The sequence below is a fragment of the Penicillium daleae genome (assembly GCF_028827525.1).
Source record: "Penicillium daleae strain IBT 16125 chromosome Unknown utg000001l_segment0_segment0, whole genome shotgun sequence".
NCBI classification, from domain to species: Eukaryota; Fungi; Ascomycota; class Eurotiomycetes; order Eurotiales; family Aspergillaceae; genus Penicillium; species Penicillium daleae.
This window is the reverse complement of record NW_026623149.1, coordinates 359,029-372,210: the sequence shown is the minus strand read 5'-3', so window position 1 is coordinate 372,210 and position 13,182 is coordinate 359,029. Positions and strand designations below refer to the sequence as shown.

Genomic DNA, 13,182 nt, shown 5'->3' with positions numbered 1-13,182 from the left:
TTCGACGGCGAGAAGCGTTCTCGGATTAGATTTGTGGATGTACTGAGAGTACTCGAAATGATCGGATGATAACATTGAATTTCCTTTAACAGATAATCAATCGTATGCTTGAGTTCTCTACAATTGAGCATTTCCGAGCCTGGTCTGGGTGAAAGGAACTGTGTATATATCTAGATATCGCCTACCTGCCATAGGATCAACAAAGGATGAAAGTGGTATCTGACTCGCCTAAAAATATACATACCTTAGCAGCTCAATTCTAACTCCATTATGGGGTTTAAATTAGATGTTCTCTATCTCGGCTTACCCTTTTATCCTCGGAATATGTGCAATCGGTCCAGTAACCTAGGGTGTAGATCCGAGATATATCTTGGCGCGTCGTCCGGACACAACTTCGCTCACTAGATTTTTATCGCCCAGGATCCTTACGGTAGACAGACCTAAACCATTTCGCTAGTAGCGAGCCATTTCCATGGCTTCACATAGTTTCGAGGACACTGGACCCGCTGAATATGGATGCTACACTGCCTTCCCATGATGGTCTAGCCAGAACCGCCTCTTCAAATCGATCAGCAGTGGCTTGGACATGCTTTTTAAACCCCGCCGATAGAAGCAAGACTACAAGAAAAGACACCACAGTCACGACATAAGTCTCATAAAATGCGTTTGGTAGAGTAAGATACATGTCGCAAGGAATCAGGTCGTTACTGCAGAAGAATGCAGTCGGGCTAAGAGAGACTGGGAATCATCAACTTTTTCTTGCATCATCCCCCGGCAAAACCCCACGTTTCTCCTGAATATCGCATCAAATCTCAACCCCATTCATCATAAAGTCTCTATCTTCATCTTCGTCCCCGATTTCGATCTCGTTCATATTCCCCCCTCGCGGGCTTCCCCTTTTCATCCTGGGTATTGGCGACGGGGGAAGAAGCGAACCTTCGACAAAAAAACAAGAAAAGGAATCCTCATCGGTTCAACGCCCTTTTAAACGGTGTACTTGGCCTTGGCACGGGTGCTGCCGCTGTGTGCGCTATCGGTGTGACCGGAGAACTCGACGACATCCGCCTCCTTAAGACGGAGTACGTCCTTGAACCGCCGGCCGATCGCCTCCAGTGCCTCCTTACCCTGGGCGGGTGTGCGAGTAGCCTTGTCACCGGGGATGCTCTTGCCCACGGTGCGAGTCCATAGACCGACACGGTAGAAGCCTTTGCGCACGTTCACGACCACACCCATGACCTCGTTGTCGCCGTCGCCCTCGAGGGTCTCGCCGATGGCGGAGAGTTGTGCGTGCAGCCACAGGTCGTCGATAGGGACGGACCGCTTGTCCTTGAATTGGTATGACCACTTGCCACCGTGCTTGTTCTGGGGGTCCTCCCACTCCGGTCGTACGCCCTTCTTGAAGAGGTGGTAGTCGGCCTTGAGGCCCAGCTCGGAGGTTGGCGTGATGTTGTTCTAGATAGAAAATGCGTAGTTAGTATTTTGTAGAGACATGTCGGACTTTTGTGTGGCAGCGTGTCCGACCGGGTGTACTTTCGGGTTGAAGCACATACGTAGATGCCCCAGAATTCCTCGACGGAGCTGAATGTGACGACCTCCTTCAGCAGATCATTCCAGTTATCGCCCTAGATAAGACAGAGTCAGCTTTTTGATCCACCTCACGGGTTTCCAGCGGATTCTCACCTTTCCGGAGGGAGGCTTGGTGAACCAGAGGGTCCACTCATGCATGAGCGGGTGCTTGACGTTGAAGTTCTCGGGGTTGTGGAAAACGGTGATCGCCTCATCGGAGGAGGCAGCGACCGCGGGCGCGGTGTTCTCATCGGTCACAGCGTGACCATTCTCTGCGACGGCCGCCATGGTGGGTGAAGTTCGTGGAGAGGAGAGAGGGAGAGGAAGGAGGAAAGATTTAAAGGGAGGCGGGAGGCTTGACAGCAAAGGCGGCGGAGGGGAAGATTTTCGGGTCCGGAAGGCGCAAGAGTCGGGGAGAGCGCTTTGGCCGAGTTGCGACAAGGACGAGGTGAAATCGACCGGAAAGCGAGAGCTCGAGTCGTATAGAGATAATCTGCTCCAGGCAGGGGGGTGGATGGGAGCGTGGAGAGATTGGGCGGCACAAACGAAAAGACCCGCAGTAGTGGAAGTTTTGAAGTTCGAGATGCGGCAACGCAAAAAACTGCTTTGCCTCTTTGGGTCGGGCCGACGCAGCCCTAATAGTACAGTATGGTGCAGTCATAGTGAACGGCGTGTATTATCTGGAACTATTGAGACTATTTCTGGATTGCATGCATTTATGAAACCAGTATCTCCCGCTTCTGATTCCGTTCAACTTGACCAGTTTATTTCTTTCATGACTCGCTAGGAAATTACCAGTCCCGAATCCCCAAAAGTAGAATGCCCCTTGTAGATAACCCAAAGCAGTGTATATAGCCCAACAATCAAAACCCAAACAGCGACCGTGGAATCCCTCTATAGTAAATGCCAGTGGTATCGCCAAAAATAAAACAATCGAAAATGAAGTAGAAGATTGAGGACGGGACCAATTTTTTTTCGCCAATCCCTCCAGTTCATGGCTTATTCCTCGCCGCTGTTCATCAAGCTCAGGAAGCAGTTCCACCCTGCAAACAGATTAGCATGAGACTCAAAAGTCAGGGTCCCGAGAAAACACCTACCCAAGCTGACAATGTTGACCACCAATACACGCAGGTCCAGGGGCACAAAGGCAAAGTTGGCACCCTGGACGAACGGCCAAACCATCAGGTTGGCCTTGTAAGCAGGTGCAAAGGCGCTCTTCCACTTCTCAAGTGGATCCACACCCTCCATTATGGCCATCGAGGATAGGAAGCAGGTTAGCTGGATAGGCGCAAAGAACATTTGATCGGCTGCGACACGGGCAACGGTGGTGGTTGCAGTGCCTTTGAGAACGACATGGCGCTGGAGGATACGGAACCAAGCAGTGGCGACGGGGCCGAATACAGCTAGAGGGAGGTGAATGATCAGCGATAACGATTCAGGGTTCTCTGGGGGATCATCGTCTTACCTCCGCCGTAGAGCGCCATGCGCCCGGTGCGATGAAAGTCGTGTTTCTCGAGACCTCTCCGGTCCACGGCTTGCTGGGCTAGGACATCACCGCTACCGAACAACACCTGTGTATGTGAATTAGATCGGGGGCGCATTAAATCGAATGAGATAGGAGGTAGGAGGGTCGTACAGCGCTCGTAATGCTGGCAGTAAGAATGGGCCTCTTGGCCAGCTTGCTTTGGTACCTGGATTCGAATCGGTGAGATAATGTTTTCCGCGGCGAAGACGTGACGATCAGAGAGCGAGCAAAAGAGCTTACCAGCGCAACATGGGTGTGTCTGAGGCGAAGGGAGAAAGATGTGAGGAAGAAAGACGGGAAAGGCGAGTCAATTCGGTGGTCAGGGAAGAGGAAAGACGTCAGAAGGGAGGCAAGATAATCTTGTCCACCGGAGAGGGAACGATCTCCATCTTTAAATTGCGGAGTCAAGTTTTTTTGGACGGGGTTACTCGGCATGGAAATTCACCCGCCTGGGGCGGCAAGTCCCCAAACAGGATTGGATTTCTTTTTTTTGTTTGTTTTTGGACGACTCATGTGATCTGGTTTTTGTTATTATTATTATTGATTGTGTTGTGATATCTCCGAATGTACAGGAATTTCCGATCGAAGGGAGGGAGTCGATGTCTCTGGTACTTATCCATACTGTACATACTGTATAGTAGTTAACTAAGTATATGCAAGATCTATCCAAAATGTCTATTGATATAGTATTCAGGATGATCAATGATCACTATGACTATTGACTCTGAATACGGAGCCCAGCATGGCCTAGATTGTCCGTCTATTGCCCCTATTATCCCCCCTGTGTTCTCAACACTCTTCATCTGGAAAATGTTGACTGCGTCACTGGACTCCAGGCCAGGCCCTGCAAATCGATCAGCTGACCCTGCCCCTGTAAACTTTGGTGCACGTGCCATCTCCAGTCAAACCACTCAAACTCCTTGGGTCCCTCATGTTTGCGCCCTTCCCAAAACGGACATTAGGGCTTAGGGCGCTCTCTAGGGCTGCCAACACCCAAGTCCCGCCCGACCTCGCTTAGCCCACCCCGAAATTTCGGCCAAACAAGTCCGTCCAGATCGAACCTCCGACGACCCCATCGACACCCCCTTTCGACAACCTCACCTGTCGCTCATACATACAACATGGCTGACGCTGCTCCCCGTGGACGTGGTGGTTTCGGTTCGCGCGGCGACCGTGGTGGTGACCGTGGCCGTGGTGGTGACCGTGGCCGTGGTCGTCGTGGCCGTGGCCGTCGTGGTGGAAAGCAGGAGGAGAAGGAGTGGCAGCCCGTCACCAAACTCGGCCGTCTCGTCAAGGCCGGCAAGATCACCAGCATGGAGCAGATCTACCTGCACTCTCTGCCCATCAAGGAGTACCAGATTGTGGACTTCTTCCTCCCCAAGCTGAAGGATGAGGTTATGAAGGTATGACAGATACCACCAGCACCACCACCATACACGAACCAGACAACCTGGGAAGGAATCGCATTTCGAATACAATTGAGAAGGGATTACGCTTTGCGACCGCAGAGTGCAATTGCACCTCTCAAGATTCTGCGCAACTGGAGGAACACATACAATGGATCCAAACTTCAGTGACTGACATCTCTTCTTCAACACCTACAGATCAAGCCCGTCCAGAAGCAGACCCGTGCCGGTCAGCGTACCCGCTTCAAGGCTATCGTCCTCATCGGTGACGGCGAGGGTCACATCGGTCTCGGTATCAAGACCTCCAAGGAAGTCGCCACTGCCATCCGTGCCGCTATCACCATTGCCAAGCTGGCTGTCCTTCCCGTCCGCCGCGGTTACTGGGGTACCAACCTCGGTGAGCCTCACTCTCTGCCCGTCAAGCAGTCCGGCAAGTGTGGTTCCGTCTCCGTCCGTGTATGTATTTCCCCAGACACCATCCCGAAACGAAATCCGGAACGATGCGTGAAATGCGCCCAGGATATGGAAAATGTGGAACTGACCTGGCATTTTCTCTTCTCTAGCTCATTCCCGCTCCCCGTGGTACCGGCCTTGTTGCCTCCCCCGCCGTCAAGCGTCTGCTCCAGCTCGCCGGTGTCCAGGACGCCTACACCTCCTCTTCCGGCTCCACCAAGACCCTCGAGAACACCCTCAAGGCCACCTTCACCGCCGTCGTCAACACCTACGGCTTCCTCACCCCCAACCTCTGGAAGGAGACTAAGCTCATCCGCAGCCCTCTGGAGGAGTTCGGTGATGTCCTGCGCCAGGGCAAGAAGTACTAGGTTATTGGGAATAATGCTAGCATGATTTAAAGTTTCTCGAATCTCTTTTTCTTTCCACAATCCACCACCACCACCCAACTTCCCCTTCTTCTCTCTCGGGCTGGCAGGATTTTAAAAACAAAATGTGTGGCTTGCGGGTTGATTCCCCACCTCCCTCGGGCTCCAGGTGTCCATGGAATGGATGTATTTATCACGGGAAAAAGGGTGAACAAAAATAACAAAGTCAGCCTTCTACCAGCCAAACGATGGTTTCTCGTGGTACCCTTCGTGCGTTGTCTCGTTGTAGACCTGTAGCAGGTATCGGCCAGGTATTGGCGATGCTGATATGGAATTGCTTATTGAGGTTAGAGGGAGATCAGCGTGACTCGTTAGTGTCTCCACAGGCTTAGTAGTTAGTACAGTTTTTGGTGGCGGCAGGTGGAGTATACAGAAAGTATGAGGATACATACTCCGTCCGTATACCCCATATACTTGACTCCAATAATCTATGGCCGACATATAGTAAGTAGCCGGAAGCATGGCCCCTCGAGGCTGGCTCGCATGAGCAATGAAAGGACAAAGGACAAATGGATTTGGGTCAAAGCATCTAGCTGAACGAGTTGTCTTTTCTAGACAAAGCCAGACTTGATGTATGGAGAGTAGGGGGACCTCCTCTACAATGTTCTTAAATCCATACCTATCCACTTCATCTTACTTCATATGGAGATGTAGTTTCGTAAGGCCATGGTGGTCATCAACAACACGGCTATCTATGGCATTTCCTATTACTATTACTTTGAATAGACCACCAGTTGCAGTGGTGCCGCAGAGGAGTAGGAGCTGAGAATGTCCAAGGGCCGCGTCCCAATTGGGAAAGGCAAAAGCTTCACGCGGGCTGAAGAGCTCAACCATCGCACCTTCCTTCTTGCCTTTCTACTTCTCCTTCCAAATCGTTTTTCTTCTTCTTCCTGCTCTTCATCTTCCAAACTCCACTTCTCACCTCATCCCCAGACTGGTCTTTCAAGCGGCATCCACCACCGTTCCTCCACCATGGAGGAGCATCCTGAACACTGGCGACACACCCTGATGGGCTGGGACTTTTGGCAGGATGCAAAACAGTACGAAAACAAAATCAGCCAAGAGCTGGATATCGGTAAGGTGGACCACTTGTATGGTTTTGACCCATCCCACAAGTCGGGTCACTTCCTATCTGGAGCATACCATTAACCCTCTCAGCACTCGATCTGGATATACCCAGGCGTTTCCCGTTCAATCTGGTCCCCGAGGAGACTCCCACCAAGCGACAGCGTCGCCTGAGTATGTCTGATGCAGGCAAGACTGGCATCCAGCGTCACTCTTCTTTGTCAACGGGCGTGTCTCGGTTCAGGGCCCATGAGCACCGTGCACGATCACCCTCGCCTCGCAAGATGATACCCTCCTCACTGAACCCTTTCGCTTCTCGAGGTTCCGCCCCGACAACGCCTTCTGCGCTTCGAATTGGAAGATGCTCCCCGTTGAAACAGCTGGACCTGCCTTCAGGAGTTCTCGTCCAGACTCGTGAAGTGTCACCTTCACCTGCTCCGCCCATTTCTCGTCAAGTCGCACCACCAGCAGACGACTTTGGGACTGCAGAGAGGCCGTTCACTGGGTTCCGTGGCGGTGCGACATGGTTAGATCTGCCTCGGACAAAGAAGACACTAGGCCTAGACCTGTCCTGGCCGTGCACTGACGAAACGAAGGAGCCAGTTCGCTTGGATATCCTTGAGCTGGAGCCACTGTGCCAGTTTCGGGGCCTGCGAGCACTGAAAATCACTGGCATGTTGCAGTCATATCAACCTTACATCTGGCAGGCTGCCTGGTTGAACCTTGAACTCGAAGAGCTGTGCCTGGAAATGGCGCTGGAACCGACAATTGACAACGCAGGACATGCGGCACAGTGGCGGCCCATCTGTGATGGGTGGGAGATGGACAAAAACCCCTCCGCTGAGCCGGTGTATTAGTGAGTTGTCACACTGCAAATCGAGATGGAATAGGCCCACCGCTAATACGGCAACTTCAAGTGGAAACCTCGGCGATGGCTCGCTACACCCAGACATTGGCTGCGGGGAATACTTGGATAAGCAGTGCATCGAAAAGGCCAAGATTCTTGCCATGACCATGGGCCGGACATCTCAGTGCCTCAGTATCAAGCATCTGACTATGTCCGGCTTTGTCGTGGACGCAGACCCCTTCGTGCAGTGGTTTGATCCATTGAAACTGCAAAGTATCAAGTTCAAGGGCCAATGTTTCGATGCCGGGCTCTGGCTGCCCGAATCTATGAAGAGCATCACCGTGCGGTACCCGAGGAAGGTCGAACTGGAGCCTGTTGGGGTCGGGATGACTTCGGTCGATCTGCGGAAAGAGTTGAAAGTGGTGGACATCCAGGATGGGTTGACCGTGGGCGAGAGCTCATTCCCAGCATGTCAGGAAGAGACTCGGGCTCTCATGCATTTTATCAACCGAGTGGAGAATTGAGAGGCAGGTGGCTGTCCATGTTTCTGGCTTGATGTACCCTCACATATTGCTACCAGGTGGTTATGATCTTATGATCTGATGATTTACGATGTTGTATGCAGACACATGACACATCTAGACAATTGTCATAGCAGTACTAATTTATTCATGATTAACGAATGATGAACAATTTCTTGGTCTCACAGATAATACACAGCGGTCAATTTCGAACCCTCCAATTTGAGATAAAGCATGATTTCAAGATGTAGAAGAGATGGAACATGAATCCAAAAAGGCATGGGACTCTCAAGCCCTGGTAAATCACCAACGTAGTTGGATTTACAGCAGCGACAATGTTAGTCAATCTTCATGATGACAGTCCAAATTACGCGCCATCTTCCTCGGTAATACGAATAGCGCCTTCGTTACCGACACCCGACGACCAGAAGCCGTCCACATAGAGTGTGCTAAACAGACGTTAGTAAGATGTAACCACCAGGTTAATATTGTGGTCCACTTACATTCCCTGGGCACTATCATGTGCCAGCAAAAGCCAGTAACCCAAAAGACCCTGGGTAAAGATATCCTGGATAGCATAAAGAACAGTCTCAACGTCGACGCTGATCTTCAGCGCAAGCGAACCCGCAGCGAGAGCACTGAAAAAACACAAAAGATTAGCAAGATCCACCCAGAAAAGCAAAGCAAGGTAGAAGGGGACAGTATAAATGCACATACATCGGGAACAACGCAAAAGCAACGAACCCCGACCCCGACAACGCCCCAAAGAACCTCCTCGTCTGCGCATCCTTCCCCCTCGCCGCCCTCTGCGCATGGAACCCCCCGTGATGCAACATAACCAAAAACGCCAGACAACTAATCACCAACCACACCCAGCGCATCGCCGTATGCCCCGCAAACGTACCCAACACGCCCGCCGCCAGCATGACGAAATTCGCCGCGATAGCAGTCAGCAGATGCCCGCCGGGCAGGCCGGAGATGAGGGCGAAATTGATGAGTAGGAGGGGCGTGGTGAGTGCCCAGTTTAGGTAGCGCAGCCAGAGGACTTGGCGGAAGAGGTCGTCTGTGGTGTTGGGGACGTGTTTGTGGTGGTGGGTTGTTGTGGCGTGTTTGTAGGTTATGCCTTCGCCGGTGGAGAGGGCGAGGTAGGTTAGGAAAGAGAGGGTGGTTATTAGGGACGTTAGGGTGTGTAAGACTCGTTTGGACTGGTGGGAGGAGAGAAGGGGAAGGTGTTAGTATAATTTGTTATTTGAAGAGTGGAGAGTGGGCGTGTGATTGGTGCTGCTGGGGGCTGAAGATTAAGCTTAAGCTTGAGATTATCTTCAAGATAAGATGGAGAGAGAGATGGGTCTGGGTCTGGGTCTGGGGAAGAGGGTCTGGGGGGCGTTTCTTTACCAGTGGGGCCCGGGCAGCGAGTGTGTAGAAGACCAGGGAGGAAATGCCCATTAGCACGGTGACCACCCTAGAATAGTAGTGATTAACGGGACGATCATAAAACGATGGAAGTTGTGTTGCAGATCAACTCACCAAAGAGTCCGCTTCCCCGTATCATGGAGATCCTGGAAGAGTGGGACGCCAGGGATCACCGTGGGGATGGGAGCCACCGAAGTAGGCGTGGTGATGGGCAGCGAGGGCGTGCCCTTGACGAAAGGATCGAAATCGTTAGGAACCATCATCTTAAAGTACCGATGAAGTTGAAAGTATTGAAGATGAATGAAATAGAATCGAAAACGAGAAAAGAGGAGCAGACGGAGAAGCTGTCTTAAAGCTCGAGGCGGAGGCGGAAAGCAGGATTCGAGCTTGCCAAATGACACGTTGTCGTCATCGCCACTGGATTCAAGAAATGGGCGGACGGCGGAGAAGGACGGATGGGGTTACATATTGCATAAGATTAACTAACTAGTTATATTACGGTGATTATTAATAGTAGTCATAGGTTTCTCGATTTGTTGGGTTGGTCGTGCAGAAACAAGGAAACCTGCCACAGCAGGAAAGATGTACGACTAGAGAAGAGTATAGATCGCTCTGTAGATCGCTCTGTAGATCTGATCGACAGGACCCGAGGTGTGAAGTCGCTGATCCAATGATAATACATTTTTGAATGCAAAGAAACTATGCAAAGAGCTAGCGAGGTGCATAGGAGTATAATACAAGAGAAGAAAAAACAGGTCGAGACAACTACTCGCCTCGGAGATGATCATCACAATTCATCATCATCTAGCTTGCTAGCGCCTCAAAACGCCGAGTCTAGACAACAGGCGATGCGGCGGAGGCAGCAGCTGCCTCCAACTCGCTAACCACTGAATCACACCGATCACAGATCTCAGCCGTCGCCACTGGCTCCGGAATGGCATACCGCCAGCAGCGGGCGCACTTGGAGGCTTGTGGCGCGTAGACGTACACTCGCCCCTCTTGTCCACCGGGAAGCTCGCATTCATCCTCATATTGCCATTTGGCCTGGGCGATCTCGGCAGGAAGAGCCTCGCTGGGATCAGCCAGGGTGACAGACGAGACCACGAATAGGTCTGGTAGCTCGGACAGGTACTGGTGGAAGACCGTGCTGCTTCTGTCGCCAGTGTGGGGAAGGACTAGGTGCACGAACGATTGCAGAGATGAGCCAAGTTGCTTCTTCTCACGGGCCTGCTCCTGCAGATGCTTGATCACCGAGTGCACGGCGACAACCTCATGGTAGCTGGTATCCAGTGCGGGATCTTGCCATTCGGTTGCCGGGGTGGCTGCGATGCGCCGTAGGGGATGCTCACTCTGCGAACGGATCACCTCGGGGGTATGGTCCCAGGTCTCCTCCACGAGGAGAGGTGTAATCGGACCCAGCACGTCCTGAAGGTGGTGGTAGATGTAGTACAGAGTGGTTTGGGCGGCACGTCGGCTGGTGCTGTTCTCGCCCAGGGTATACAGTCGGTCCTTGATTGCTTCCATGTAGAAGGCTGAGAACTCCAGGTTCGCCCACCGGTTCATCGTGGCCACGGCCTTGTAGAACTCGAAATTGTCGCAGGCCTTTTGCGTGGTGAGAACCATGTCGGAGAGGTGCTTCAACGCGATACGATCCACTTGCTGCAGCTGCTCGTATGGCACGACGCACTCAGGACGGAAGTCACCCAGTGCTCCAAGCAACAGCTTGAAAGTAACTCGGAACTTGTGAAGACTGGTGTGAACAGTTTGAAGGACCTGTTTTCCAATGACCACATCGCGGGTGTAGTCGCTGCTCGCAGCCCATAGGCGAAGGGCGTCGGGACCCAGGGCGTCATAAATGGGCTCTGCGTTCTCTGGCTGCTTTTTTCCTTTGCCCTTCCGGGGCTTGAGAGGAGGCAGCAGGGTTCCGGCCATGATGGCCTGCGGGGCGATAGTGTTGCCGATAGACTTGCTCATCTTCCGCCCGTGCTCGTCAAGAGTAAATCCATGGGTAATGAGATTGCGGAACGGAGCACGAGAGGAGTCGCTCTGGCCCGAAGCGATCTGATGGGAGACGTATGTCAGAAGACCGGATTGAAACCAGCCGCGATGTTGGTCAGATCCTTCCAGGTAGACGTCGGCAAGATGACTACGGCCCTCAAGAGGGATGTCAATCTCCGCCCAGCTAGTGCCGCTGTCGAACCACACATCCATCGTGTCTGTGCCTCGTCGGTAACCGGCCGGGTCATCCCGCAGAGAGGGAAGCACCCAAGCGGCATCGTCAGCATCGTCGGTCCACCAAGCATCGATGCCACGCTCTTCAATGGTCTGCATGATATGCGACACACTTTCCTTGGTCAAAACCGCCTCGCCAGTTGTCCGGTGGTAGATAGCAGGGATAGGCACACCCCACGCGCGCTGACGAGAGATACACCATTCGCTGCGGTTCTTGACAAAGTTATTCAGGCGATGCTTGCCAGCTTCCGGGACAAATCGAACATCTTCCAGAGCTTTGAGTGCGCTACTGCGGATGTCAGCGACATCAGCGAACCATTGCTCAGTAGCACGAATAATGATCGGCTGCTTGGACCGCCAGTCATAAGGGTACTTGTGCTCGAATGTGTGCCGCGCTAGGAGATAACCGTGGGAGTTGACGTATGCCAGCACAAGCTCATTACCTTCTCCTAGCACTGGTTTCCCAGCTAGACGAGAGGGATCATGTGGCATGGCCTTTTCGGTGAACCGGCCTTCATCGTTGACGGGCGCAAAAACTGGAATACCGCGAGCGAGACAGGCTTCGTAGTCATCCATACCGTGACCGGGAGCACAATGAACCAGTCCAGAGCCGGAGTCTGCGGTGACAAAGTCCGCACCGATAATTGGCTGAGGGTCAGCATTGGCACCCTTGAGGATGGGCCGGTAGGTGGTCTTTTCCGCAAGCTCGGAGCCCAGGATCGAGGGTACAATGACGGAGAGCTCTTCTTTGAGCTCGCTCTCAAGATACTCAAACCGAGACTGGGCGATCAGAAGATTGCCATGGGTCTCGGACTGCACAATCACATACTCCAGGTCTTTATTCACGGCAATGGCGGCATTGGCAGGCAGGGTCCAGGGTGTTGTAGTCCAGATAACCGCACTCACACCACCCGACTTGAGCAATGGGTCCGCAGATAGGTGAGGCGGGATATCGACGAGGGGGAATTTGACCAGAGCCGCGTTGGAAATGTGGTCATCCTTGTATTCCAGCTCAGCCTCTGCTAGTGCCGTACCGGTAGAGGGCGACCAGTAGACGGGCTTGAACTTGCGATAGATGAGACCATGGTCAACCATCTCTCGGAAGATTCTCAGCTGACGCATCTCGAACTGCTTGTCCATCGTCTTCCAGTGGTTCTCCCAGTCGGCCATGACTCCAAACCCACGGAACCCTTTCATCTGCTCCTTGACGGCCTGTCGGGCCAGCTGACGCGCAGACTTTCGAATCACCGCCGGACTGACCGATCCGTCCATGACTCCCATCTCACGTAGGCCCTGGAGTGCCTTGAGCTCAATTGGCAAGCCATGACAGTCCCATCCTGGCACATACCGCACTTGTTTACCCCGACCCAATTGTACCCGGTTGATGATATCCTTTAGGATCTTGTTCAGCGCATGTCCAATATGCAATTCGCCGTTCGCGTAGGGCGGGCCATCGTGGAGGACAAAGGGTTTATTGGCCGGTCGTTCGCGGCGCTGCCAGGCGTAGAGCTCATCGGTGCATCGCTTCAGGTATTTTGTCTGGTCGGCCGGCGACACTCGCGGTGGGAACGTCGACTTGGGGAGTTTTAGAGTCGACGTCCAGGACTTCGGGAGCAACCGCGCCTGTTTGTGCATCCTCCCGGCATCTCCCTTTTGGAAGTTGATGTTGCGGGAGTTGCGAAGAATCGCGCGGAGAAACGGTCGAGATGGAGATTGGGGCATTTACGGG

The 13,182-nt window shown here is 52.8% G+C and overlaps 6 protein-coding genes across 6 annotated transcripts; 2 read left to right on the top strand and 4 right to left on the bottom strand.

Moving 5' to 3' along the window:
- Window positions 1-984: 984 nt before the first annotated feature.
- N7458_000127 (eukaryotic translation initiation factor 4E) lies at window positions 985-1,854 on the bottom strand (the record flags this gene model as incomplete). Its single annotated transcript, XM_056903521.1, has 3 exons — window positions 985-1,452; window positions 1,551-1,622; window positions 1,681-1,854. The coding sequence occupies 3 exons, from the start codon at window positions 1,852-1,854 to the stop codon at window positions 985-987; spliced, it is 714 nt and encodes a 237-aa protein (XP_056771288.1).
- A 711-nt stretch (window positions 1,855-2,565) lies between these two features.
- On the bottom strand, window positions 2,566-3,342 carry N7458_000126 (Mpv17/PMP22 family protein; the record flags this gene model as incomplete). The annotated part of the gene is made up of 5 exons (XM_056903520.1): window positions 2,566-2,609; window positions 2,664-2,969; window positions 3,032-3,137; window positions 3,203-3,257; window positions 3,332-3,342. 5 exons carry the CDS (start codon window positions 3,340-3,342, stop codon window positions 2,566-2,568), a joined length of 522 nt encoding a protein of 173 aa, XP_056771287.1.
- An 870-nt stretch (window positions 3,343-4,212) lies between these two features.
- N7458_000125 (40S ribosomal protein uS5) lies at window positions 4,213-5,318 on the top strand (the record flags this gene model as incomplete). The annotated part of the gene is made up of 3 exons (XM_056903519.1): window positions 4,213-4,494; window positions 4,696-4,953; window positions 5,061-5,318. 3 exons carry the CDS (start codon window positions 4,213-4,215, stop codon window positions 5,316-5,318), a joined length of 798 nt encoding a protein of 265 aa, XP_056771286.1.
- Window positions 5,319-6,347: 1,029 nt separating this feature from the next.
- N7458_000124 (uncharacterized protein) lies at window positions 6,348-7,811 on the top strand (the record flags this gene model as incomplete). Its single annotated transcript, XM_056903518.1, has 3 exons — window positions 6,348-6,450; window positions 6,534-7,290; window positions 7,358-7,811. The coding sequence occupies 3 exons, from the start codon at window positions 6,348-6,350 to the stop codon at window positions 7,809-7,811; spliced, it is 1,314 nt and encodes a 437-aa protein (XP_056771285.1).
- A 364-nt stretch (window positions 7,812-8,175) lies between these two features.
- N7458_000123 (opsin family protein) lies at window positions 8,176-9,484 on the bottom strand (the record flags this gene model as incomplete). Its single annotated transcript, XM_056903517.1, has 5 exons — window positions 8,176-8,257; window positions 8,312-8,446; window positions 8,526-9,013; window positions 9,204-9,270; window positions 9,336-9,484. The coding sequence occupies 5 exons, from the start codon at window positions 9,482-9,484 to the stop codon at window positions 8,176-8,178; spliced, it is 921 nt and encodes a 306-aa protein (XP_056771284.1).
- Window positions 9,485-10,055: 571 nt separating this feature from the next.
- Window positions 10,056-13,175, bottom strand: N7458_000122 (isoleucine--tRNA ligase ISM1; the record flags this gene model as incomplete). Its single annotated transcript, XM_056903516.1, has 1 exon — window positions 10,056-13,175. One exon carries the CDS (start codon window positions 13,173-13,175, stop codon window positions 10,056-10,058), a length of 3,120 nt encoding a protein of 1,039 aa, XP_056771283.1.
- Between the last annotated feature and the right edge of the window lie 7 nt (window positions 13,176-13,182).